The sequence below is a fragment of the Hippichthys cyanospilos genome, chromosome 12 (genome assembly GCF_059441005.1).
Source record: "Hippichthys cyanospilos isolate Australia breed blue-spotted pipefish chromosome 12, RoL_Hcya_1.0, whole genome shotgun sequence".
Taxonomy (NCBI): Eukaryota; Metazoa; Chordata; class Actinopteri; order Syngnathiformes; family Syngnathidae; genus Hippichthys; species Hippichthys cyanospilos.
Window position 1 is genome coordinate 14,727,068 of NC_142380.1, and position 26,729 is coordinate 14,753,796.

Sequence of the window (26,729 nt, forward strand, 5' to 3'; positions counted from 1 at the left end):
GTAAAGAAAAGATGCCAATTAGTAGTTCTGGAGTCTCCACCAAATGTTCATTTTGAACAGTAAGAAGCAACGATGCACAAAAAGGTCATGGATTTAATTGCAGCTATTTATTCAAGCAAAAATAATTTACAAACAACGAATACATTGAGGCTTTAAGAAAAAAAACATCTAAGATAGACATTTGCCAATAAAAAAAATATACAACCTCTCCCTGAACCTGCATTGTAACAATAAATAGACAAATAAATATAGTAACATCAAAATTTCTCATGGAGATCTATGACGTATTACGCGCCGCTAATGAAACATCTTAATAAAGGTCAAGTTTAGCCTTCTTGTGAGCAAAATGCGGGAAAACATGAGGTAAAAGTTCAGAAAGCAAGTTCCAACAATTCAAGGGGTCTCAAACTTGGCAAAAGAATTAAGATACATCACACCCACTAATATATTACATCACAGAATTACCTTTTTTTTTTCTTAAAGTTCAACACTGCCATTTTTTCGCTAGTAACGTTTTTTTTAAGAGTCCAGGCATTTAATCTCAAATACTTAAAGGGGATGTAACCCCAGAGAAATTTCACGACATGTTCTACTCTAAAACCAGGATTCGGAATAATATTACATTTGTGGAACCTGAATTAAGTATCTGGGATTGAATGTCTGGTCTCTTAAAAAATGTGAAAATAAATTATTGACATTGAATATGGATGTTTACGTGAAACAAAACACAGAAAGACATTCAGCATAAACTTTATGGCATTCTTAGATTTTTTTTTCTTTGTAGTATTTTGACACCAATATGACAAAAATATTTACTTTTATCTCCACCTCTGGGCTGGGTTCCCAAGGCATTTGTCGCCAAAGTAAAATCTCGTTTCCTCATTCATGGCTGTGATTATCAAAGAAAAAAAAAGTGAAATTCAGTATTTGTCTGAACAGTGTAATGACTCGCAAAGAATAAGTAACAAGTACAAAAAAAAAATTGTAATCATGTTCACATAATCACGCTTTCTTGCTTCAAAACTTATAGCACAAGTGTTGTATATAATGTACTGTACATCTTGAAAAAAAAAAAAAAAACATTTCAATCACTTCTTATAAATTCATGGGATGGAACAACAATGGAAATGCAGTTGATTCCTGTGATTGACCTTGATGTTAAAAGGGAATCCCTAACTTTTCATTAACAAGACTTTGCTTTGAATTTTTTTTTTTTTTTTTAGCGGCGGAACCAGACCCAGGTATTAATGAGCCAGAATGCAACAGTCGCAGAATACAGTAGCACCTCTCGCTTGGAGCGTTCCTTGTTTTCTTCTTCCAGCATCTGGAGACGACGGTTGAGCTTCACAATCTGAAAGATCACACAAATGGAAATAGTTTCTATGACTGGAATGCACCTGCAACAGGCCTGGATCATGTAAACCATTAGTCCCCAAACTTTCTGCCCTTTAATTGATAGCACCTATTTATCGACGGGTAGATGTGTTTGTGTGTGCTGTACTTGGCCGCTGATGTACAGTGTATTACTGATCAGACACAAATTGTGCCAATTGTGCTCTGAGGGTGCGAGTATATATTCCCAATCGGGATTAGGATTTGAAAATAGCCCGTGGACCAGTACAAGCTCAGGGACTAGTGTTTGGAGGCCACTGTTGTAAAAATACATTCAACATTTCATTCTCCATCTTGATATAAATATCGATTAATTAATATAGTAACAGCTATACACTGTTTACAAATATTATATTCATGATTAAAAATACATTATATATATTTTTTTTTTAATTTAGTTCTCCTGTGAAGGCAATAGTACATTTTAGGTTCAGTCTTAAAATTGACAGGAGCTCAATATGCCTAATAAGTATTTTCAAATAGAGGATATTAGGCATATTACATGTATACAATGAGAAAACTGAACCTACTTGTCGACGTAAGGAGGAGGCATCCATTAAACCAGACTCATCTGGATTTATATCCAAGGCAAGGTCCAGGTGTGTCCTATGTGATGATTTAAAAAAAAAAAAAAAAAAAGTCAGCCTTTTTCATGTCAAATCTCACTATCACAGAAATTCGCCTGAATGAAGTTTCTTGTTGCAGCTGAAACCAAGCTTGACGGTTTTGCTAAGTGGCCTTTCTCTCTGCATGTTGGCAAATTTTTGTCATCATTTTTAAGGTGGTGACTCTTCATTGTGCGGTTCTCTTCCTTTCATGGAAGGACATCAACAATTTTGCCAACGCGGAGTAATTCAGCTTCCTCCCACATTCCAAAAGTTAGGAAATGGATGACTAAGGCTAAATATAAACTGAATGGTTCCATTGACAGATCGAATTTTTTGCTCTTAAGAGGCACATTAGTGAGATATGCGTCATGGGAAACATGCATGTAATCAGATAAAGCTGTGCAATAACAATATACAGTCAGAGAGGAATGCTTGACTTTTCTTCACGATGCGGGCCATTGATCCAACAACTTTACGCTTTGACTTACGAGCATTATGTTTTGGTGGTCAGGTCAACTGTTGACAAAAACCTGAATTTCGGCGTAGTCAACAATTTAAAAAAAAAAAAAAAAAAAAAAAAGCTTTTCACTCCCGGTGGAAGTTTACAATAATACTAAGAGAGAAATACAAATTGTTTATTAAAGACTAACACATAGTTCTAACTTAGGAAATTCAAGTTAACCTAATGCTAACAAATAGCATCATTGTCACGGTGGTGCAACAACTTAACCAAATAATATGTGAGCACAAAAGTGGCAGCAACACATGTATTTAAAGTAAAAAACATGTGACAAAAAAATGGAGTATTTTGGGGAAAGGCTGGAACATATCAGTGGTGTTTGAATTTGTTTCTATAGCCAAAGATGTCTTTAGCTGTGAATGTTTTGAGTTACAGTTTTGAGCTCAAAATGAATTAAACTTTTATCTCAAAAAAACCACGGTATCCAATTTAAATGTAATGTACAAGTACAGCGCCAATGAGAGCTGGAAACCGAGGTGGATTTAAAAGAAAAAAAAAAAAGTCACCGGCGGTGGCTGTCGTCCAAAACTTCAAGGACTTGCTGATAGGCCCGGCGTGTTGTTGACTGGATGTAAGCCAGGAAGCCCGCCGCTGTGAACAAGTTGACGTTTGCATCCTCAGGCGAGCACAGAGGAGGACACATGCGGACTGGGGGGGCAGAAGGTGAGGGTGTTACACTGTCAGAGAGGTAAGTAGAGAGAAAAGGTAAAGGGGGATTTTTTTATTAGAAAAATAAGAGAGAAATAAGCATAAGCAGTATGGAAAAGAATTCTCTCACCTCACATCACCTCTTATCATCTGACTGCTATGGCGACCAGATATGGATTCAGTGGCACTGCGTTCTCTTCGTGATCGAGAATGAGCCTGTTGATGATAGGCAATCTTGTGTTACCCAACTTTTATTGAGCCAAGGCAAAAAAAAAAAAAACAGCACACAGGCAGGGTTGCAATGTGCAGTGGTATTTCAAAAAAAGTACCAAAGTAGTACAAAACCACCACATTCTTTTAGTCTCATTGTTTTCCAGTGGCTGGGTGCAGTTTAAAAGATATTTTGCAATACTAAACATATATCTTTTTTTTCGACTGATGATAGCTATACACTGTCCAAACAAGAAATCGAAATGAAAAAAAGAACTATTTGCTAGTTTTCATGAAAACCTCCATAAAGTCATTTGATCTCATTTGAATTAATGAAAATAATTCAAACACAGATTTGACTTACTGTGTGACTGGGGTTGCTCTTGCTTATTTGGTCAGTTTCCAGGGAGTCCAGTGGTTGTTCTGATAGCGTGAGAACACGCGGTGGGGCCTTCATGTCCAGGAGCTCCATGGAAGGGATTGACTGAATCAGGTCCAAGTCTCTGGGACAAGAGAACTGATGATCCCCATCACTCGCTGTGCAGCAAAAGGAAAGGAAAGAGTCAAAAAATGAATAGCCAATCAGCTTGCAAGTGTTACCAGCAGAATGCAACATTGCTGCAGAGAGACTTGAAGAGTCCCAGGGAGCCAAAATGTAAATTATCCGACCTCACCAGCGACAATAATCCTTTCAGGAACCTGCATCAGAGTTGAATGTGTGTGCAGGGGTTGCTGCGGTGGCAGAGAAACGGTTTGATTTTCCGAGGCCACTTTGAGGGTCTCCGGGATGCGCATGCGCTGGCTGATGCCCTCCGTGTACTCCAACTCATAGTGGATACGGTTAATCTCCGCCACCTCAGCGGGGGGTGAGGTGAACGACGGCGCACTCATGCAGCCTATGGAAGAAAACACATACGTTTTTCCATCGATCAGATAGATACACAAATTAATTTGCATTTTCACTATAAAGGTTCATGTAAATGTAGACATGCACGTTCTTTCTCGCACTTCTTGATGGTAATAACGAACAGTAATTTTATAAATTATTCTTTGTCAATTTTGTTTTATTTTATGGACCTTTTGAAAGTCTGGAATAAAGATTGATTGGGTTAAAGCAGGGGTCAGTAACTGCGGCTCTAGAGCAGGATTCAGTTCTTTAGCACTGCCCTAGTGGCTCCCAGAAGCTTTTTCAAAAATAGATAAAAAAAATGCAAAAAGATACGGGATGGTGTATTTTTTTGGTTTTAGTAGTATGGTTTACAAACATTCTTAAAGGTACAATGTGTAAGAGTTAAACCTTTTTAATTTAAAAGGGAGTAAATTAAATGATTATATATTTCAAAAACTTGCAAATAAATGTCTTCTTAACAACCAACAGTATGTTTTAATATATAGCCGTAGGTCTAGTTAAAATTAAATTATATTACATGGGGGCTGGCACTCCTCCGGAGGCTGCCATGTCTGTTATAGCTGTGGATAATGGTAAATTTTGTATCTCTTGCTGTCCGCAATGAAAAATGGTCTAAATCTTACACATTGTCCCTTTAAGATGTTATAATGTTGTGTCAAAGATTTGTGTTAAATGTTGCAACACACGTTTCTGGTGGCTGTTGCAAAATTAAAAAATAAATAAATAAATAAAAAAAGGAGTGTGTTAAAAAATCATGGATCCCAAAGGGAAAGAGAAAAACCTAAAGAACAGAGGATTCAACAGTTCTTGAATCAAATAATTTGCTTTCTTTGCTAATGTGGAAAAATTGTTTGCAATGTGTGATCACTTATCAAGTAATAAAAACATCTTACATGCCCAATATTGAGAAGCTTTCCAGTGAAGTCCGAAAACAGACGTCACATTAATTTTTTTTTGCAGCGCGGGTCGGAGGATAGCGTTCAATTTTGTTGTTTTTATCGAATCCTCAAAAAAATGACAACAAAAACCGGACTTATTGTATTTCTACAATTTCACCAATGCAACAAACACAATAAATGTATATTGCAACGAAACTTAAAGCATCCAAAATAAACATTTAATCATGACGGTGTAGCGGTCAGTATTCGGAGTCGATGGCGATGACAACAACGGTGTTTTTAATGACATACCAACTCAAACCAACAGCGCACACGCACATCAAAGTACTGTAAACCTGAAAGTCGTCCTTCAGTGGAGGAATTATGTATGCCCCACCACACAGGCTCGTTTTTGTATACCACTTAGTCATTTTGATCGTCGGTTAATATATTAGCTTATCCTGTATAGCTATTAGCTTGTACTGTACACGGCTTTTATTATTTTGAGGCTCCAGACGTTTGATTTTATCATTTGGCTCTATCATCCCCCAAAAGCGAATGTTAAGAAAACAGAAATTAAGCACGAAAAACGATTAAATGACAATTTCACATTGTCGTTTCGTCAAATTACATAATGATGACACACATGACCTCGACGTCAATCGCTCGAAAGCATGCGTGTACGTTAATTGTGACTGACATCAGTGGGGAAAAAATTGGTACACCCATACGTCATTGTAAACCATTGAGTACGTAAAACGACAGTCTGTTTGGTCATTTGCGGTGGCGTGTTTTAGCCAAAACGTCAGTTTTGTAAGACGCGCGACAAGACCAAAGCACAACGGCGACGTACCTTTCGTAGTTAATGCCGGGGTTTCAAACTGTCATTGATCAAAATTGGTCGTCTTGAAATGCTAGGAGGCGTTTGAATGCAAGCCGGAACAGAAAGAATATAAAACGAACGCTCTTTTTAAATGGCCGTCTGGGTACGCTTGATAATGTTGCACACCGTGTGCGCAAGGGCGGAGCTAGTGGCAAAGTTTTATTATGCTCAAATTCATACAACTATAATTTTACATTTAGAAAAGAGCGTCTAGATTCGGACAGTACACATAAAAACACACTATCTTGCACAAATATTTTCAGCCTCGGAAACTGCAAGTGAAAGCAAAAGATTGTTATTGTTTTCTTTGTTAAATCCGTCACCTCACGGGCTCTGTAGTTACACGTATTATGTTACAGAATAAATTCACTTTGTGTCTTTTCGTTCGCATAATGTCCACATCAAAGCAAGTCCGTCAAGTTGGCCTCTTTTTTTTCATCCTTGTTGGGCTTTTTAATGAGAAAATCTAAATTTAATCCGCTAACAATGTGTGTTGAAACTGCCTTTTTAATTATTATTTTGGTATAATGTAGTAATTATATTTGATTGTGGTAAGGATTATGAAGCAGTCGTCGGAAACCTTGCTTATTAGGGGAAAAAAGTAAACGGTAAAGTCTGTATTCGTCTCGCTTTCCAATCGCCTACAATTCCCAAGAAACCATCGGCTTCAGCTACAAACGCGCATGCGCCTTTCGCCAGGGCCATTATTTTTGTCCCCAAGCCGTTGAGCGACGGAGCTTCGTGAAATGAATTAAATATACCAAATGCGGGAGGGCTAGTTTTCTCTTCGCCCACCGCCACGGACATATATGGAGCGTGTCAGCCTTTAACTCGGCGTGTTGCAGGGCTGTTGACTCCCCGGGTGGGCTCGGTGGGCCCGAAGACGGTGTTCGGAGTGACAGCCCCGTTAAGAGAAGCAGTAGGCAGTCTCCTCTTTATCTTGTTGGCTAGCCACCTAAGCTAGCTTCCTAGACAGCGACGAGAGGAGGGGAGGAAAACAAAAAGGTAGAAAAATACACAAAAAAAGAACACTTTGAAAACGCCGAAAAGAGTGAAACATTTAACCTGAAGAAGAGATGGCACACCTACGAGACATGCAAAACCAGGTACTTAAAATTAACATTTATAGCCTGCATTGTGTATTCAAAAATTGTAAATACAGGGCTTTCATTATTTGGTTGGTGACCGTGAGATGGACAAATGCACTGTAATATTCAGCATTTCTTAGGGATTTTACATTAGGAAACATGTCACGGCACACCACCCAACAAAAAATGTCAACTAAAAAAAAGTGGATACACAGGTTAATTGTATCTTCTGCCACCTAGTGGAAGATCATGTTATTGTTGAAACACCTGATGATCTGTCCCTGCACATAGTAGGTAGGGAATCGCTGTTCTAATGTCAAGTACGGATGAAGCAACCTCCTTCTTGCATTATTCCGAAACAACCACGAACTGTTCCCGGAAGTACTAAAAAAAATAGGATATCTTTTGCGGCTTACCGTTGCTTGGGATAAATTTAAAGAAGAAACTATTCTTAACTCTTACACTGCAAAGCCAGTGGCTTTTGAAGACTTGACAGAAAAAAAAAATGATACATTTCCCAATTCAGATGAAATTGTTGGCAATATTGTCAGAGCGATTGGTCTGTGTTATCAACTGTGTTTGCAAAATGGTTTAAAGGAGTCTAAACCTTAGTAAAAGATGGGAATAAGTAGGCCAGACTAAAAAAAATATCAAATTAATGTATTAAAACAAAATGATAATTAATGCAAATGTTTTGACATAAAAGTTAAGTGAACTAAGGCAGCGATTCTTTTGCATTAACTCAAGTTACACTGCTTCCTTTTACGAATGAAAGTGTCTTTTTTATTTCCATTTTATTACCTTCTGTCTCTACCAATAAACACACAAATAAAATCAGATTGCTAGGCAGTAAAATAGATTGTACATTTTTTCAGAACAGCCTGTGAACTGCACATGTAAAATTGAATATATGCACTGTCATTGGACCAGAATACACGGTTGGATCCCGAGGAGTACTTTACCAAGCAAGAGCGCATTGGCAAGGGCTCCTTTGGGGAGGTCTACAAAGGCATCAACAACCGCACCAAGGAGGTAGTGGCCATTAAAATCATCGACCTAGAGGAGGCGGAGGATGAGATTGAAGACATTCAGCAGGAAATCACAGTATTGAGCCAATGTGATAGTCCTTTTGTTACCAAGTATTATGGCTCGTACCTCAAGGTGAGACTCTCATTTAAACGGCGTCTCCCCACAGCAGTGCTTTGAGGCATATTTTTTTTCTCTGTTTTACCTACCAGGGGACCAAGCTGTGGATTATCATGGAATATTTAGGTGGAGGATCTGCTCTTGATCTGGTAGGGTGATGTCTGATGTCTTTCAGCTTTCTCAAATTCCAAGAATGCAAGTCCAATTGTTTTATTTTGAAACAGCTGCGTCCAGGACCTCTTGAAGAGACATATATTGCCACGATATTGCGGGAAATCCTGAAGGGGCTGGAGTATTTGCATTCTGAAAGAAAAATTCACAGAGACATTAAAGGTTAGAAAAATGTCATACTACGTAATATGATATGAGATATGTTCCATGTCCACCTACAGGTGAAAATCCCACTTTATAACAATTTAGACAATTTTCCAAATATTTTACTCCTCGTTTCTCTTGTACATATTTCTGCTTTTGCTTTTTCCAGCTGCCAACGTGCTGTTGTCCGAGCAGGGCGAAGTGAAGCTGGCCGATTTTGGGGTGGCGGGACAGTTGACTGACACTCAGATTAAGAGGAACACATTTGTGGGCACACCCTTCTGGATGGCTCCGGAGGTCATCAAGCAGTCGGCGTATGACTTCAAGGTGATGCCAGCGCCATGTGGTCATAGACACTTTAATAGTGATGGCCAAATGAAGCTTCATGAAGCAAAGGAGCTTTTCAGCCAATAGGTGTACCTGTACACATATTTCAAAGCTTCATTGTGCTTCATTTGTTATATGGTGCCATCAAGTGGTCCAGAAGCCCAAGACTTGGTTATGGTCACATTTAACATTTTTCAATGTTTACTGTCGGCCTTTGGTCCATCAATGGACTTGAATTTTAAATTCACTGCTTAACTAGTGTAAGTCAGTGATTGAAGTCACATTTTGACTTGAATATATATATTTTTTATTGCATTGTAAATTTAGGGTTAGATTTTCTTACAGCACAACCACCAGGAACTTCATTTAGGATGCTTCCACCATCTTTATCTGATGTGCACACTATCCAGCATTCCCCCATTATACTGATAAGACTACTTTGCTTCGCTCAGGTGTCAGTTTTCATGCTGGGCAGCATTCTTCAAATGTTTTTTGTTTATTGTTTATTTTAATTATTTTTTTACATTTAGAACCAGGAGCTGCACGGTGGACCAATGGTTACTATGTCTGCCTCACAGTTGTGGACTGTAATTTGAACTTTGGATCCAGCACTCCTCTCTGGGGCTTGCATGTTTTCCCTGTATTTGGTGGGATTTCTTTGGGTATTCTGGCTCTATCACACGTTCCAAATCACTGCATTGCCCTTGTCTAGGGTTAATAGGAGTCATTTTAATTGCTGGCAGGTTGTGTGGTTACTCCCATTTAACATGAGATTGAATGTAATTGGTTCAATGTGCACACACTTGTGCAACTTCATTAACTTCAAGGTTCTTAGTTTTTGCATTCCCTCTCAAAAAGGTAAAAAAAAAATGTTGATTTGTCAAATTATTTGAATAGATCATAGATTGCACATCTCCTTTTTTTCAAATGACAAAAATCTGGTGTTTGAACAAGGGTGTACAAACCTTTGATACCCATTGTCTTGTGTGTATTCCTTCTGCACCTTTTAACCTTCGACTCTTTTGTGTCTTTCCCTTTTTGCTAGGCTGACATTTGGTCGCTCGGAATCACAGCCATCGAACTGGCCAAAGGCGAACCTCCCAACTCAGATTTACACCCCATGAGGGTCCTCTTCCTTATTCCCAAAAACACTCCTCCCACCCTGGAAGGAGCCTACAGCAAGCCTTTTAAAGAGTTCGTGGAAGCTTGTCTAAATAAAGACCCACGTTTTGTGAGTACCGCTTTTCATCTTTCTTGGATTCTTTTTTTTAACGAAGCAGGTGTTGGATGCTACTTTTTGGCTAAATGGGATCTCAAATTATGAGCGACTGCAGTTGCGTTGGTTATCACCTATGTTCAGCCACATCACGCCCATTCTGGTGTCCTTTTACTGGCTCCACATTCATTTGGAGGTCCAGTGCAAAATTCTCAATGGCCAGGCTCTGATTTTGGTGGCTCTTAACAAAGCTGAGTTGTTACCAAAAATTGTAATCAATTATGATTCATGTGACTCAACTTGATTATTACTGACGTATTCACAGAGGAAGAAATCTAGTACTATGTTACTGCCAAGTATCCTCTAATTTATTTTTTAGTCAGGGCATGAACATCAAATCCATCCATCCATTTTCTATTGCTGCTTATCCTCGCAAGCCTGCTGGTGCCTATCCCAGCAGTCTTTGCGCAGTAAGCAGGGGACACCCTGAACTTGTCACCAGCTAATTGCAGGGCACACAGAGACGAACATCTCTGTCAATTTACTATGTCCAATACACCTGCTATGCATGTCTTTGGAGAGTAGGAGGAAGCCTGAGTGCCCGGAGCGAACCCACAAGGGCGCAGGGATAACATGCAAACTCCACACAGGGAAGCCGAAGCCAGCTGGATTTGACCTCCGGTCCCTTAACTGTGATGCGGACGCGCTAATCACTGTGTTACCGAGCCTACCGAACATCAAGTGTATAAATTCACAAATTGTTAAAAGCCAACAATAATGAGATAAATTATTATGAATGAACATAGATTCATTTATTGATTTTACATTAGAAATTTACATGGAAAACTTCAGCATGTTTTCTCAACTTGTCTGAAGGCTGAGATGTAGGCATTTTTAGACTGACACTGGTAACCGTGTATGACAGCTTCTGTTTTTTCTGTCATTCTTCACAAACTTCACATACAATTTTAAAACCTTGCTTATTTGTGTAGCGTTTGACCTGTGAAATAGAGTCAAACATCAACAATTGTTATGCTTGGATTGGTGACATGACAAAATCATTTATGTCAAACCAAAACACAAAGATGGTGCAATTAAGAACGGATGAGTGGAATTTAACTCAATATAACAGGATAAGACAATCGCGGTTTAGTAATTGTTGGCCTGCCGGTGTGTTTCTTGTGCCACTGTGTTAGAGGCCGACAGCCAAAGAGCTGCTTAAGCATAAATTCATCACGCGTTACACCAAGAAGACGGCCTACCTGACTGAATTGATCGACCGCTACCGCCGCTGGAAGTCCGAGGGTCACGGGGAAGAGTCCAGCTCGGACGACTCCGATATGTGCGTCTTTGACGTTCGCCACGGTTCTCTCGAAATCACCTACTTATTGGATATATGATCATTAGCCCGAGTCAGGTCATTTTCAGCGCGATCCTTTCTTTCTGCAGGGATGCTGATGGTGATGTGGATTCATGCCCCATGTGGACCTTCCCCACAGTCAGACCAAATTCTTTGAATAAGTTACAGAAGGGCTACACACATACTGACTCGGAGGCAAGGAACACACATACACAAAAGAAAATGTACAGACAAATTGTCACACGTTTTCTTGAGTGACCTTTTCTGTGTTTGCAGTCAGGAGATTCTGTAAAAAGGCAACCCAAGTCACAGTGCTTGTCAGCCTTGGTCACGCCCATCTTCAGAGAGGTATGTCTCAGCTTCACTGGGTCTTGTGCGTGCTTGATTTTTTATTTATTTTTTTTAAGTCATTGTGACATTCGCAAGGTGTTGTCAAAATGCAATAGAAATGAAAAACAGAAAGACTTGGTGTGATAATAACTTTAGGGGGGAAAAGTTGTAATAGTTTGAGAATAAAGTGGTACGTTTTTCAAGGCAAAAGTTCATTTTTTTTAAGAACAACTGTTGGAACTATTTTTCCAAGCTAAAGTTTTACTGCTATAATATTAACTCTTTCGGTGCCAATAGTTATCTGAAAAGGCAACCCCTAGAGTGCCAGCTGATTTTGACCATTTTTACGCATCTTTCAAGGCTGACAGAATATTTTACGACTACGCAGACATCACCAAAATACCATATGAAAGATCGGATTCTATTCTTTACCTAGAAAAAAAAAGGAAGGTTCCATCTTTAATAATCACTGTTTGAAAAAAGATCATTTGAGTCACACCAAGCTATTTTGGACAAAAGGAGAGAATGGGCTTTTTTTGTGAAAAGATTTTCTCCACAACAGTAACTTTGACACATATTTTTTTAGTAGCCTCTGAAACATCTCAACAGTCCTCTTCCATAAAAAATGAAAAAAAACAGTGAAAATGTAATTGATGGCAAAATATGCTTGCGTATGTATCTAACCACATTACAACAGTGCTCGATTTGCGTAATATTAAGGCGAGTGCTAGCCACGAGTGTCTATCCATTCATTTAAAAAAAATAAATAAGAATTCCGTCACTGGCACACAACTTAAGTATTTTCAATGATGAAAGTTCTGGTCCATGGCACTGAAAGAGTTCAAGTCAATGTTTAATTAGTTAATAAAGTCATATTTTAATAAATGAATTTCAAGAGTTCAAAAGAACCTTCTTGAAGTGAAAAGTAAGCCGATAAAATGAATTTATTAAATGTCACCTTAGTTTGCTTTCCTCGTGAGAAAACAATGGAAAATGTCAAAAATCTAGCAGAAAACATCTCTGGAGTCTTGGGCTAGTTTGATCACAAAGAATTCCCTCTCAAAGGCAAAACATCCCATCATGAGCGTCTCTCGAGATAGAATGGAGCACAAGGTAAATACCGGGAAAAAGTAATAACAAGGAAATCCCCTTTTTCTGATTGGTCAATCCTAAATCTATCAGTCCCTCATCTCTAATCGTGCCATATTTGACTCCCTAAATTTGTTGCATTTCAATGGATTTTTTTTTATCATAAGTCATTTGAGTTATGCGCTCAATCAGAATGAACACAACCGTCAAATCAAGGTATCACTTGTAACCCCTTTCCCGATGGACTCGCTCCGCCCGCAGCTAAAGGACAAGCGTCGAGCAAGCGGCGGCGGAGTTGGCGCCATCGAGGAGCTGGAGAACGCCTTCAACCTGGCAGAGGAATCCTGTCCGGGCATCTCCGACCGCCTCGTCACACACATGATGGAGAGAGTGTGCAGGTAAACGGGCAACACGCAGGATCTCGGAAGAATCTGCCGCTCTAACACGCCGCTTCCGTCTTCCCTCAGGTTTTCTTTAAACGGTAACACCACTCCGTCTTCGCGATGAAATACCAAGATGAATGTTTAAGCCCCACCCAACAAATCAAGACAAGGACCTCAATACCCACCCCCCCAACCCCCAATCTCCCTCTTCTGCTTTTGCAACCTCATTCCCTCCACCAAGAGATCTTTTATGTAGTTATTAAATATTTTTACAGCTTTTCTTTGACTGCGAAGAGTATTTAAGACAAAAAAAGGCCATGGAAGTTAGCACGTTGGGTATACATACCTGTTAGACTGAAGCGGTGTAATAAATTTAATGACAAATTAAATGACTTCTCTCATATTTTCCACCATGATATTGCACATTGTTGCGTAATACGTAATTGCCAAAGTTATTATTTTTTTTAGAAAATAAGAAAAACGGCTTAGAAGCCTTGAGTCAAGATAATTCACGACCTGGATGACTAAGAAGTTATGCAGATATATTTTATGCCAAGCACTGTGATGTATACATTGCTTTTGTGACATTTGGTTCAAACAATTATGCCATGAGGTCAATGAAATGCAAAATGACCTCATTTTCACATAGATTACAAAACGGCAACTGGAAAAGTTGTCTTTTGTCTTGAATGTACTGCTACGCACGGACTAAAATTTGCGTATTTTTCTTATATCATAGACTTTATTTCTTGACGGAAGGAAAGACATTTTCCAAGCACACACTACACACGCACTCTCTCTCCTAATAGTCTTCACATCAATTCAACACACATGTGATATCTATACCTAAATTACCCAGGAATTACAAAATGACAAAGTTGTTTTTTTTTTTTGGAAGGGTTTCATAAATAACCATAACAATTGCGAGATAGTCACGATGAGACACAAAGCCACAATAACGAGAAACGATTTAAAAAATATGCAGTAAACTACAAAAAAAAATGCCTTTAAATATTGACGGTACTTTGGTAGTGGGTGTGACTTGTACCTGGTTATAGTTTTTTATCAATTGATTGGAATCGACTTTAATTTCATATCCCGATATCAATTCATAAAACTATGAATTGATCGACACCATGAATTGCATGGTTAAAAAGAACCCTTTCAATCGATGAATTAAGATAGGCAATACCCAATTTCGCCACAAGATGTCGCATTTTTTTTTAACACTGTACTACTGTACATGGTCAAGGCGGTCTGATGGTGTGCAACGGGAAGCAATCTCGTGATGAAAAATAGTGAACTGTGAATATTGAATCGCGCCATATTAAATCGGATTTCGGTTTGGGGCTTTGTTTTGATTCCGTTTATTTTTTAGAAAAAATGGATCCATATCACAAGCTTATTTTACTAAGGGAGTAGTGTAATGCATTTGTAGCAGATTAAATGTTTTCTCTCATATCTGTAGCATTAAAAAATATACGGTTGAGCTCACAACGCATCCACAACTTGAATAAATCTTTTATTACAACATTATACATCGAGAACAATATTTGGTGCAAGATTGGATTAAAAACAGCTCAAAAAGGAATGTCAGGAGGTCACAGTTTGGCTGGTGAGGGATTCATTGGCATGAATGACTTATATGGGCCACCTTACCAAACATATTCTGGCCTTGAATTAACAAATTTGACACTGTCACTGGGGCATGAATTCCCCAAACAGTACAAAAAAAAAAAAAAAAAAAAATGAAAATCTTTTACCTGACAAAGGAGCATAAAACAAAAATCCTTCATTTGGGAAGCCAACAGTATTACATGTAACAGTTTGTCCAAGCAAACATGATTTCAGACACTCCATCATGCTGACTTGACAGAAAAGACGTCTGCGCAACTGGATCACTTCAAATGGCCTCATATTGGACGTAATGTAGCATGCATGAGGGTCATGATATCTTAACGGTTCATGGCACACTTTTTTTTACCTGGGGGAAACAAAATACCCTTTTCACCCTCACACCAAAATATTCACAAGACAAGACTTGTTCCTGACTCGGTGAGGCTCTTTTATAGGAAAACTATCTGCAAGATTTTATCTTTTAGGTCCAAACACACAGGAAGAAATTTGTCGTCAAATTTGTCAATGCAAAAATACAAGTAACAGAAAATGATGTACCTGTATTTAAGAAAAAAAAAAAAAGATATACTAGGTTCCACTTAAAATTCAAAGGTCATTTGATTGTGGCAAATGTGTAAAAGAAAAGTGTAAGAAATAAAACTGTGAGGATATATATTTGTAATTAATTTAAACACTGTTTGAATACATTTTACTATATCAGCAATCCAGATCCCAAGTGGGACTGAATGAACAAGTCAAGAGCCGGATTGGCTGCTTTCCTCTTAGCTTGTCCTTCGTTTTGTCTCTGGTCCAAGTCAAGTGGCGCCGCAAACAACCTGGAATAAAACCAATCATTCAGCGCTTCTGTACAGATCCATAGCCATATCATAAATACTCATTTGAGGCCCAAAAAATACTAAATTGGTGTCATATTGATTAGGTGCGCAAAAAATACTGATGTCTTTGAAGTATAGTCTTTTAATTGATACTCCTTGTATTTTAAAACGTCCACAGTGCAAGCGCTATCCAATTTGCAGCAAGAGACTTTGAAGGGCAACTTGAGGATCTTACTCACTTCATCATCTTTTCAAACGTCTCCCTCTCCGTCCCCCTGCTTCTGCATCTGGGCCTGCATCTTGGCGATCATCTCCTGCATTCGTCTCAACTGGAAGACACGCAAAACAAGTTTTCTTTATGCGCATTTGATGCGGCGTTGGCCATGTGTGGCACCGCCCACCTCAGCTTCCTTCTCCTGCAGAATCATATCCTTGTCCATTTCCTCCGGTTCCGGACCCTTTCTGCAGCAGTCGAACAAGAGACACAGTTAGTGAAAGCGCTACTCCAAGACGCCCATTGTAACAGATTGTTTATTTTAAAACCACTCACAAAAGCGTAGGGGTATTTGGCTTCTAGGTGAAACACAGGAGGAACCCTTTGGCAAATCCCCTTTGGCTTTTTTCCCTAATACGACCTGAATTGGAATTTGTCCTAACCAGTGTTGGGCGGGTTACTTCAAAGCTGTAATGCATTAGTTATTACCTATTGCTGTCATTTCAAATTTATTAGTTACATTATTACTGTATTCCTATTGCATTACTTTTACATTACTCTCACCACCACAACTGGAAATATGGATTTGCCATTATAAATGTAGCTCATTATGATCATTACACATCCAGTAGAAGGCTGGCTTTAGCCTAATCATTTTATCTGTATTGTACTGTAAACCTTTAAAGACAGATGTTTCAAAAATAGATGGTTTGTGAGGCTAACGTTAGCAGCGAGCGTACATCATCATTATTGTGTGGAAGTGACATCCCTGAGCGAGAGAATGATCATTTTGCCTGCTTTTTTTTTTTTTTAACTCCACTCAATCCTCCGTGTGTTTTGTTAGGATAACCTCACGTTACTATGGCTTCGCTCTAAATGTTTTTTCAAATTACTGGTGCTATTTGGCGAAGTGGACAGCTCTTAAGGTGTGGCGCACAAAGTGCACCTAACTATTTTATTCTTGTTTTTATCTGTGACGAACTGAAAGTAATAGGCGTATGTCCATATCATCCATATTCAACTTGGCATCTGCAAGTGCAGCACTCATCTCTGAAGTAAATACTAATAACAGGAAGTAAACATTTTGCCCCAGGTTTTCTGCTCCATTCTTGCGGTGATTCTGGCAAATTTTTGTTGAAAAAAATAAAAATAAAAAACACCTCTTTCAGGTTAAAAATGTGTTACTCTCATTTGTACAGAGTAAAATTTGACTATTTTTGTGTGTAATACATTACACTACCGCGTAACAACAAAAAGTAATGCATTACAGTAATTACACTACTTTTGTAATGCCATTACTCCCAACACTGGTCCTAACAAGAGTTTGCGTGGAAAAAATATCACTTTTAAGCTTTTAAAAATCACTTTGAAACTTCAAGGTAGAATTTTGTTGTTGCCTAATTTAGATGATGTGTTTAACAACTTGCTCTCTAACTAGGAGCTGTTTGAAAAAAAAAAAAAAACACAATTTTGAGAATTTCGAAACACTCCTTTGCCTTTCGATGACTCTTCCAGTCTCTTTCAAACTTTTGATATTATATTGTTGGAATAAAAAGTATACACACCCTAGTTTAAATATTGGGTAGCAGCAAGGAAAGCAAAATACACAGTAGGTTGTGGATATTATGAAAAATTCAGTGAAGGTCATACATATGGTATTTGTTTCACTTTAAATATTTTTGGGACAGAGAAATTGTATTGTGGACATAGACAAACCTTTTTGTGTTTCCCATGAAATGGTCTAAATGTATAACAGCATCCTTGACTTATTGTCAACCCTATATATTGTTTTTACTTTTCCTCTCAAGATTTAATCAACTGAGTTCTCCAAGTTGAAATGATTTCTGATCAGTATCTTTTTTTTTAATATCACAAAAAATTGACGATTAAACAGGGGTGTGTAGACTTCTTCTATCCACTGTGACTTTAGTGGCCACTGAAGTGTCACAGTGTCATCAGCTGGGAGACTGGAAGAGTCACAGAAAAACATTGAAATGCACATTCCTCCAATCTGAAATTTTCACCCAAAAGCTACCCCTAATATTTTGTGATTGTGTGGATAAAAAGGAAACAAACTTGTGTATATATTCAGTGCCAGTGATGCACAAAAGCTTATTCTGTGTAAGTTATTTTATTTATTTTTTTAATGGCAGGAGTGCAGATAACATTAGGTGAACATGACAAAAGCCACACTGAGAAAATTGGGAAAAAAGGGGGTCAGTGGGTTAGTCAAGCTGTCTGCTAGAGGAAGTGGGCATCTATCAACAAAAGGCTGGAAGAAAGGTGGCAGAAGGTGTGAAGGTCAAGGGGAACAGCAATCTCTCCCCCACTTGAAGACAAACGAAAAAAAAAACAGTACCTCCAATAATCCACTCACGGGATTGGACAAATCAAGAGCGGAACGCCATCATAGCGCAGATGGCCGGGGAATGTGAAGACCAGAAAAACCAGTCCTTTATCCTGGATTGGCTTTCGAGAGGAGAACTGAAAACAACTTTTTGGGAGCTATTTCGAGGTGGATGACTTGTTAAAAATGACAGCGTGGCAATCCTGCTCAAGTCCGCTACAAATCACACATGCTACTGACAAAGCAGCAGTACACCTGGGATGGGCAAAATTTGCTCAATTGCTAAATAAATATTAAAAAAATGCATACATATATATGCACATAAAAAATAAAATTCTGTTAGTTTAAAAGTAAATTGTATCATCCATTGCTTATTTTGTTTGTTACTAGTACTAATTCGATTTATTTATCTATAATTAGCCATTTAGCGTTTTTCTTTAGGTCATGTGACATTCAGGTGCTGAGCAGTCACTGGTAATTACCTGAGCAAATGTAATATCCTTTCCATTTGACGGATATGACAAAATAGCCACCCCTTTTGAGTACAAATGGCCGGATATTGCTGCCTCATTCATATTCCCCAATTGCAATATTAATTTAAAAAAATTACAGTGTTTGGACTAGTGTAGGCTGCATAGAACACGTTATACATCATTTCTAGTAGTATAAATAAAAATCTTGACATCCTCTAATAAAAATCGCCAATTTTAAATGTAAAAAACAAAAGTGACTGTTTATAAATATGTTCAAATGATGTAAACCTGTTTGGGTTCATAAAATTAATGCTAACAATTTGTCAAACTAGCCATTTATCAATGAAAAGAATTGATTATTTTTTTGTAGATAGCCACTCAGTCATTAAAATACCATATTTTAAAATGACAAAATTTTGTACATGTAGAATGGCTCATTTCAAAATAAAAGCTAATTGTCTTTTTTTTATACATTTAATTATAATTAGTCAATTCTTTAAAAAAATAGAAAACGCGAATCACTGGTGCTGAACTGTAACGATCACAAAATAAAAATGTTAAATGTATACGCTAAATGCTAGGTTTTACCAATAATTTGTTATTCGTTATAGTCAATTTGAGAGAGACTTAACGAGATAAAATATAATAACTTGTACTTTGCCTAGCCCTGTCGTCGACACGACAACACTCAGTTCATCAATTGTTGGACTTGCTCTTTGCCAGCGTCATTGACATGCAAAAATGATGAGTTAGAGCTACAGTAAAACTGATACTACAAGAACTATAATGATGGTTATTTCCCAATAAATACAAACCGCATCTGAAAATGGTTTCATCTACTTTGATATTTAAAGACTGTTCTTGTATATTTGGACCAAATTTTGAGAGAGAAAAAAAAATGTATCCAAAGTTTTTGTGTGTGTCAGGATGAATTTCTCATTTTATGGGTGTATCTTACGATATCTGAAGGTAAATATGTATTTCTAGTGCAGGGGGAGGATGTGAAGAGAAGCAAGCAGAGACAGGTAGTACGTACGCAGGGGATAGAGGTAGAACGTAACCGTGGGAGGACAACCTGCCGCTGCGCTTCAGGCGATCTGAGCGGAAGTTCTCGTAGTGCAAGTCCTGGGTCACTTCCTGGAGATCCTGCATGTGGGTTCTGAGGAGTTGTGCAAAATGGTGTCACGCATATCAACAAATTAGATAACACTTTTGTAAGCAAGCTACAAACATTTGGTCGGCCACTGAGTGTCTTCTCCAGTGATCAGTAGGGATGGAAAAATGACACAAATCCACAAGAAAATTTCTCATAAGATTGGATCGACGAGATGAACAAATTTTTGCAAAATGGGTAAAGTAATGCCTATAATAAATTTTCCAGTTTTTTGTTGAGCAGACCAAATTTTTTTTAACAATCTAGGCATGTAAATGTAAACCAAAATATCCCCACACGGGTGATTTGAATGAAATCAGAGCATCCGGTATTTCTCATGTAGGGCTGCAGTTATTGGGTGTTTTTAAAAAAACTTGATGAAAATCAAGTATAAACACAGGTGACCAAAAAACACATTTCTACTTAATTACGAATAACCAACTTTTATACTTTTCTGGTTTCTAACTTCAATATGAACAGAGATTTGAAACAACTCTCTCCCTTTACAGTTTGGTCAATGAACACACATTTGGGTCAACCTGGTATGTTGATCAGGCCGTCAGCATCAAAAGTATGCACAGTCATTTACTTCTATTAAAGAGCCCTTGAAAAGTAATCTGTCAGTTCTCGGGGGCTCTGGAGCGCTGCAAGCTAACGGTTAATTTATGATGGACGCTATTATTACTATTGTACTAGATTATTTGGTCCTGTAAGGTTTATTTTGAAGTCGGCCCTGCCTTTTCACCTCATTCGGAAGTGTGTTTTAATGTGTACTCCATTGCACTTCTGGGCCAACAAGCTCCTCAAGTACTGTACAGAAAAAGGAAATCTTGTAGCGTTCTGATCTCGCAAGATGTTTTAAAGGCGATTGGAAGTATCGGCTGTGCTCACATCAACATTGTGCGCAGTTTGAGGAAGTCGTTGTGCTCGGGGTTCTCCACCTCCACCACTCCCCAGGGGTACAGGCGGCCCCGCACCTTCTTCCCCTTGGCCTCGATCTGCTGGTTAGAGCCGACCACCGCAAAAGGGATGCTAGCCTGGGGAAGATGGCATTAGGCCTAATTTTAAGTTTCTGTTCAATGACATGTGGTAACAGGGACCAAAAATCAAACATTAGCTTACTTTGAGGATCCTGGTCTGCTCTTTAAAGTCTTCATCCTCATCCGACTCGGCGTCGGGCAGGTGGTAAATCTTGATTCCATGTTCATCAATTTCATCAAGAATCTGAACAAAGTAAAACATCAAATGTTTAGTTTTAACTGTTTGGAGAACTGAGAACAGGTTCAGTTTCTAGTTTCCAGGTTTAGCAAATTGAGGACATTTTTACATTTATAAAGCCTTTACAAATTGAGTCTTCGGATAATTATGGACGATTTAAAATGTGCGATATAATCTTAAAAAGAAAACAAGCGTCACACTCACTCTGCGCTTGAGCCTCTCTCTCTCTCTGAGGGTGAGCGTATCCGCCTTGGCAATGACAGGGACCACATTGACCTTATTGTGGATGGCCTTCATGAATTGAACATCCAGGGGTTTCAAGCTGGGAGAAGGACACAAGGCGTGTGAGCGAAAAGACGGCCATAAATTTATTGACGATCGGTGTTCCAGTGGGCAAGGAGAACGCCGCTGGCCGGACTCACCCGTGGCCGAGCGGAGAGATGAAATAGAAGCAGCAGTGGACCCTGTTGTCGACGATGTGGCGACGATTTAGACCGCTCTCGTCGTGGAGGTAGCGCTCAAACTGGTCGTCAATGTAGCTGATGATGGTGCTGAAACTGGTTGAAAAAAAATGTGACAAAACATTAATTACAATTAGACATTTGAATGCCTAACTGTTTATTTTTTTCCTAACATCATACCTTGCAAGATTTCAGGTGTGATCTTTGTTTTAAAAAAAATAAATACTAACTTTATGTTGCGTGTAAAATAGGAACAAGCAGGCCAATTCTTTGCATAACATCCTTCCATTGCTCATCAAATCATTTCTTGTAAAAAATTAAGATTGCTTAGTTTTGAATGACAGGTTCACAGAATGGCAAAAAAATGTCATGACACATATTGAAGGATACGAAGTTATGGTACGGATTTATGTGTAATAAATAATAAAAAAATGACACTACTGTTCTTCGTATACAACCAATGCAAATGGTTAAGACTACATAAAGGTAAAAGGTTCAAATGAATGGAAAATATAAGCCATTTGGCTGATGCATAATCGGCCAGCCAAATAATCAGTCGGGCCCTAGTTGACACTCTTAAGCTCAGTGGCCTGGTTGCAACAGAGCTAAATATACGGAAGTCACAAAAGGGCATACAAGTGGAAGACTCCTGGGAATTTTTCATTGCAAATACAAATATGGAAAGTGGGGAAAAGAAATGAGTGAGCTTTTGTTAGGAGCTAATAATGGAGAAAAATATCATAGCCATCATTGATTCATCAACATTGCCCCAACATAATAACCTTCACGTCGACTTCAGATTCAAGCCCTTTTTCATACCAGTCCTGGCTGTTGATGGCGTCTCCATATCCTGGGGTGTCGACCACAGTGAGACGTAGCTTCACGCCCCGCTCTTCGATTTCCACGGTGGATGCCTCGATCTGAACCGTCCTCTCGATTTTCTCTGTTTGAGGATGAAAAAAAAAAAGTTTGTGCATGAAGCTCAGCAACACGTTATGTTGGTGCTGGTGTTTTACCTGCTGCTCCTGGGATGATTCTCTCAGGATACAGGTCAGTCAGGAAGAGGCTATTGATCAGGGTGGATTTTCCTAGCCCAGATTCACCTTTTGCCAAAAAAAGGGGGAAAAAAAAAAAAAACATACACAATTAAGTGCTTGAACATGTAACCCGTGATAAAACGCTCCCGGCTTCTAAGCAGCACACCTTTAGACACAATACTAAATTTGGCTTCATAGTTAATCTTTCCTGGAGCTATCAGGTAGCTAATCTTGCAACCTAGGGTGTGGACGTGTTTTGGTTATTAATCTGTCAGCACCACATGATGTCTGAGGATTATTATCAGAGCTCATGAATTAAGAAAAGCTAGTATTTATTGACATTGCTCAAAAGCATCTACATTTGCGGTGGCCTCACATTTTATATGCCATCAATTCTGGATTTTCTTAACACCAAGGTCTCCTTAAGGATGTCCGGATCAGCTCCAGAGAGCTTTTCGGATCAGTTTGCAAAAGCGCCACACAAATCTTATTAGTTAGCCCCATATAATCAACAACAAACCATATTTGGTAACTTAAGCAAGTGTTGAAATTTGACCTAAACACAGCTCCCTGTGAGAAAGTATCAGTGTGAGCGCTCCCAGTCAATCAAGAAAGTTAACTTCATGCCATTCAATGTAATATAATAGTTTTGTGTGAGCACACGCCCTGTTGAGTCCCCCCCCCCACTGATTTTAGTCCACTTCATCATTTCAAAACATTTTGCACTTTGAAACGTGACAACCTCCAAAACTAAATACTGATGTATGATATAAATGGACAATTAAAAGTTAGTCAAGAACTGCAGCGTGAGTAAATGTCAGTGAAGGTCTCGTGATCGTGTCATGGTCTCAAGCAGGCGTTTGATGCCGGAATCTTGTGACTGAGTTCCAACAGAGCACTGAAGCAAGAGCTCACCCAGAAGGTGAAATAATCATTTAGTGAGGTCAGCAAAAGCGCGAGCCTCACTCACTGATTGTAACAATCCCTTCAGGCGAACGGGCCACATTCCAGTTTTATTTTCAAGGAAAGGATGAGCAGTGCGTTTCCACCCTCCCCCATTCCCAAGTGGGGGTGAGGGTGAGTGTTCTCACATCAGGAGTTTACAAGGCTACATGTAGACTCCAGCTGAACAACTAAACTGATGTCACTTGCAATACACACTACTACATTTATGCATCAAGAAAAGCTACACAGCAAAGTATGCTGTGTTTGTGTTGTTTTTTTTGTTTGTTTGTTTTTTAATAATCTTAGGAGAAACTGATGACAGCAAATAGCATGAAAACAGGGTTATAAACTTACCAACGACCATAAGCGTGAACTCAAAGCCCTTTTTGACAGATTTGCGATGAACCTGATTGGGCAGGTTGGCAAATCCAACGTACCCCGGTGTCTCAGGGTTAGTGAATTGGCCCTGCTGTAGAAACAAGAGCAAAATACATGCAACACATGAAGCTTTGTTTGGTGATTTATGTGATGAGAGACAGTTTTTAGTGGCTACTGCTGGACAGCTGTTTACGCAGATTTTTAGTGCCGAAATGGCTGCTCTCACCAACAACTACCACCTCTCATTCCAGAAAGTAATAGATAATATCATCAGCAGGATGAGAAAATTAAAAAAAAAAAATAATAATAATGTGTTCATGCAGCTAACTAGCATAAATATCCAAGCTGAGTCCACATCAGCTAACATACGATACTTTATATTGTGACAGCAACTGTATGATTTGACAAATGACCAGCCGGAAATTTACCGAGGAATCAATTTGCTTTGCCACCGTAACTTGTAAATTGATTGAACCTTGAAGGTCAATACTTATGACTTACTCCAACCTTTGGATTATAACGGATCACAAACCCAATGTACAGAAAAGTGTTCACCAGACGTACCTTCATTTTGTCACCGTGCGACATATTTCAACACTGCTCCTTAAAGGACAAAAAACACATTTTATCAAAAAATGATAATGGGTAAAAAACATATAACATGCCTTTGAAAATCCATTTAAGAGCAGTATTAAATTCTCATGCCTGAATGCCTCCAAGTCTTAGTAGTGTGAGAGACAGGAAGTCTGGTTTGCTTTGAGAGAGAGCTCAAATATCACCACACATACACACACACAAAAACCATGATCTGCTTCTTTTCCTGTTAGCTTACATTACAGTTTGTAAGATATTTGTGTATACTATTACTCACACCTAAAGTGATCTCTAATCAAATATTGCTGTTTCTAAGTTGTGTACATCCTGTGGTTTTGCCGGTGGTAAACAGAGTTAAATGACGTGAAATGGAAACAGCATTGCATTGTTTGTTTGTTTTTTCTCACGAAAAAACATTGACAGAAAAAAAATTCATGTTGCAATCAGTGAGTAAATATTTGTGTAAGTAATGCATTTTGTAAGAAAAATGCTCTTTGGAATATGTATGGATAATAATGAACTTTTCTTAACATCTTAATTTTCTTTTTCAACTCCTACAATGGTTGCAAATGGAAATGAGAAACAAAGGTACAATCTGGAACACAACCTATCTACTCTTGAGGCGTTCGTGTTTTCGATGTTTCCCTCAACCAACACACTTGATTCAAATGATTTGCTGATAACAATCCTCATCATTTCATTCTGGTGTGTTGGTTGAGGAGAAAACACAAAATCCATGCAGGATACGGGCTCTCAAGGACCAGACTGTACTTCAAAGTACAGGAAAAGCCATCCAGGTAATTACTTAATCAATGTTGTTTTTTTTTTTAATCTAATACTGTAACTCAAATACAGCAATAGCAGTTCCTACTTCCTAAATCAATGCAGGGCGAATCCGACTTCATTACGCGAGTTCTCGCGCGATTTGCAGCAAAGCAACGTTTGGTGGCGAATTGCCGGTCACCGCAAAATAATCATTGCGTTTTTGTTTTACCGTCGAACTTTGAAAACACGGACGCACACTACCCACTTTGACTGCAATTAAATAAGACTAAAACGCATGAATTGTAAACGGCGCTTATTACGCGTTTGTAGTGCAGGGAAGTGGACCGTTAAGTACCATAACTGTTCACGCTCAAGTGGGTGTGGAACGTGGCTGATGGGTAACGTCCGCGGAAAAAGAAATAATCATGGTTATGCTTTCAAAGACAAAATAGAGAGCGGTAAAAAAAAATCGAAGCCTCTTATTTACCATTCCTAGCATTATGGATTGCATTATCTACTCACTCATCGACCCGATTAGCTTCTCCCGGTTTAACTCGTGATGCTAATTTTAGCCAACTAGTTACAGCGAGTCAAGTCTTATGTGATTTATTATCGGGAAAAAAGTGATGAGCTTCAGACATAATGATCATTACCTTAAGCGTCCGCTGGAAAATGGAGTGCGGAGAAGACAAAGAGGAACAGAGAGCGGCGGTAGAGAAGAACAATTTGGCTTGGCGGACACCTCGAATTCTTCAGATTCCGGTGCACGCAGCTTCCTCCAAGCAAAGGCACAGAGGACCACAATGCACCGCACGACCAACGCGGCATAAAATTTGGATACATACGTAGATGTCGACGCCATATTGGATGTGGAAAAGTAAATGATGCGTTTCGGAGGTATCATTCGTAACGCTTTCAAACTCGGTATTGTTCAATTCTATACATTATCTAAAGAAATCACCTGTATTACAAACCACGTTTGCCCATAAAACGGTATTAACGTTACCTAAATAGTTTGTCTTTTTAATGTAGCAATTCATTTGGCAATTTTGGTCAAATCAGATTTCAACCCTTGTGTCAAAATAATCTGGGCGGGATCTTCAATTGCAAAGTTCAGAGTTTACAGTTCTGAGGCTATGGGTTCAATACTATGAATACCAAATTGTCGTGACGTTGGGTTATCAAAATCAGTAACCAATTTAAATTAAAGTATATTAGCAGTGCATTTTTGGATTAGCATTTCTTTAATCAGTCAATTTTATCCTCACATCCTAGGTGGGCATGTCCTCGATAATGTCAGTATTTCTTTAACTACTGATTGGTTGGTATGAGCAATTACAGGCAAACTAAAGTAGCAAACCACGTCTCTAGAAGTCTGTACAAATGAA

The 26,729-nt window shown here is 38.7% G+C and overlaps 3 protein-coding genes across 4 annotated transcripts; 1 reads left to right on the plus strand and 2 right to left on the minus strand.

The window, feature by feature from the left end:
• Positions 1 to 85: 85 nt before the first annotated feature.
• Positions 86 to 6,180, minus strand: LOC148415049 (mitochondrial fission factor homolog A-like). The gene is made up of 7 exons (XM_088429423.1): positions 6,020 to 6,180; positions 4,053 to 4,274; positions 3,743 to 3,915; positions 3,299 to 3,384; positions 3,027 to 3,197; positions 1,923 to 1,998; positions 86 to 1,351 (listed from the first exon to the last, which is right to left on the minus strand). The coding sequence occupies exons 2-7, from the start codon at positions 4,267 to 4,269 to the stop codon at positions 1,220 to 1,222; spliced, it is 855 nt and encodes a 284-aa protein (XP_088285549.1). The 5' UTR covers positions 4,270 to 4,274; positions 6,020 to 6,180; the 3' UTR covers positions 86 to 1,219.
• Positions 6,181 to 6,566: 386 nt separating this feature from the next.
• stk25b (serine/threonine kinase 25b) lies at positions 6,567 to 13,692 on the plus strand. Its single transcript, XM_088429422.1, has 11 exons — positions 6,567 to 7,155; positions 8,068 to 8,298; positions 8,376 to 8,432; positions 8,508 to 8,616; positions 8,768 to 8,925; positions 9,971 to 10,156; positions 11,338 to 11,483; positions 11,591 to 11,696; positions 11,778 to 11,849; positions 13,182 to 13,318; positions 13,388 to 13,692. Exons 1-11 carry the CDS (start codon positions 7,126 to 7,128, stop codon positions 13,425 to 13,427), a joined length of 1,272 nt encoding a protein of 423 aa, XP_088285548.1. The 5' UTR covers positions 6,567 to 7,125; the 3' UTR covers positions 13,428 to 13,692.
• Positions 13,693 to 14,806: 1,114 nt separating this feature from the next.
• septin2 (septin 2) lies at positions 14,807 to 26,135 on the minus strand. 2 transcript variants are annotated; one of them, XM_088429226.1, is made up of 13 exons: positions 25,995 to 26,135; positions 24,547 to 24,585; positions 23,959 to 24,073; positions 22,639 to 22,725; positions 22,442 to 22,565; positions 21,584 to 21,718; positions 21,366 to 21,483; positions 21,066 to 21,167; positions 20,835 to 20,980; positions 19,866 to 19,949; positions 16,158 to 16,218; positions 15,996 to 16,085; positions 14,807 to 15,756 (listed from the first exon to the last, which is right to left on the minus strand). In XM_088429226.1, the coding sequence occupies exons 2-12, from the start codon at positions 24,568 to 24,570 to the stop codon at positions 16,008 to 16,010; spliced, it is 1,074 nt and encodes a 357-aa protein (XP_088285352.1). In that variant the 5' UTR covers positions 24,571 to 24,585; positions 25,995 to 26,135; the 3' UTR covers positions 14,807 to 15,756; positions 15,996 to 16,007. The 2 variants fall into 2 exon arrangements, with proteins under 2 accessions (XP_088285352.1, XP_088285351.1); XM_088429225.1 differs by having other exon boundaries at positions 19,827 to 19,949.
• Between the last annotated feature and the right edge of the window lie 594 nt (positions 26,136 to 26,729).

Excerpts from the sequence above, each read along its gene's own strand:
- LOC148415049 (XM_088429423.1), bottom strand. The coding sequence starts at position 4,269 with ATGAGTGCGCCGTCGTTCACCTCACCCCCCGCTGAGGTGGCGGAGATT. Across the intron at positions 3,198-3,298 it reads ATGATAAGAGGTGATGTGAG|TGTAACACCCTCACCTTCTG; the intron begins GTGAGAGAATTC and ends CCTCTCTGACAG. Across the intron at positions 1,352-1,922 it reads CCTCCTCCTTACGTCGACAA|ATTGTGAAGCTCAACCGTCG; the intron begins GTAGGTTCAGTT and ends GTGATCTTTCAG.
- stk25b (XM_088429422.1), top strand. The coding sequence starts at position 7,126 with ATGGCACACCTACGAGACATGCAAAACCAG. Across the intron at positions 8,299-8,375 it reads ATTATGGCTCGTACCTCAAG|GGGACCAAGCTGTGGATTAT; the intron begins GTGAGACTCTCA and ends TTTACCTACCAG. Across the intron at positions 13,319-13,387 it reads ATGATGGAGAGAGTGTGCAG|GTTTTCTTTAAACGGTAACA; the intron begins GTAAACGGGCAA and ends GTCTTCCCTCAG.
- septin2 (XM_088429225.1), bottom strand. The coding sequence starts at position 24,570 with ATGTCGCACGGTGACAAAATGAAG. Across the intron at positions 22,726-23,958 it reads GTTCACGCTTATGGTCGTTG|GTGAATCTGGGCTAGGAAAA; the intron begins GTAAGTTTATAA and ends TTTTGGCAAAAG. Across the intron at positions 22,566-22,638 it reads AATCATCCCAGGAGCAGCAG|AGAAAATCGAGAGGACGGTT; the intron begins GTAAAACACCAG and ends ATCCTCAAACAG.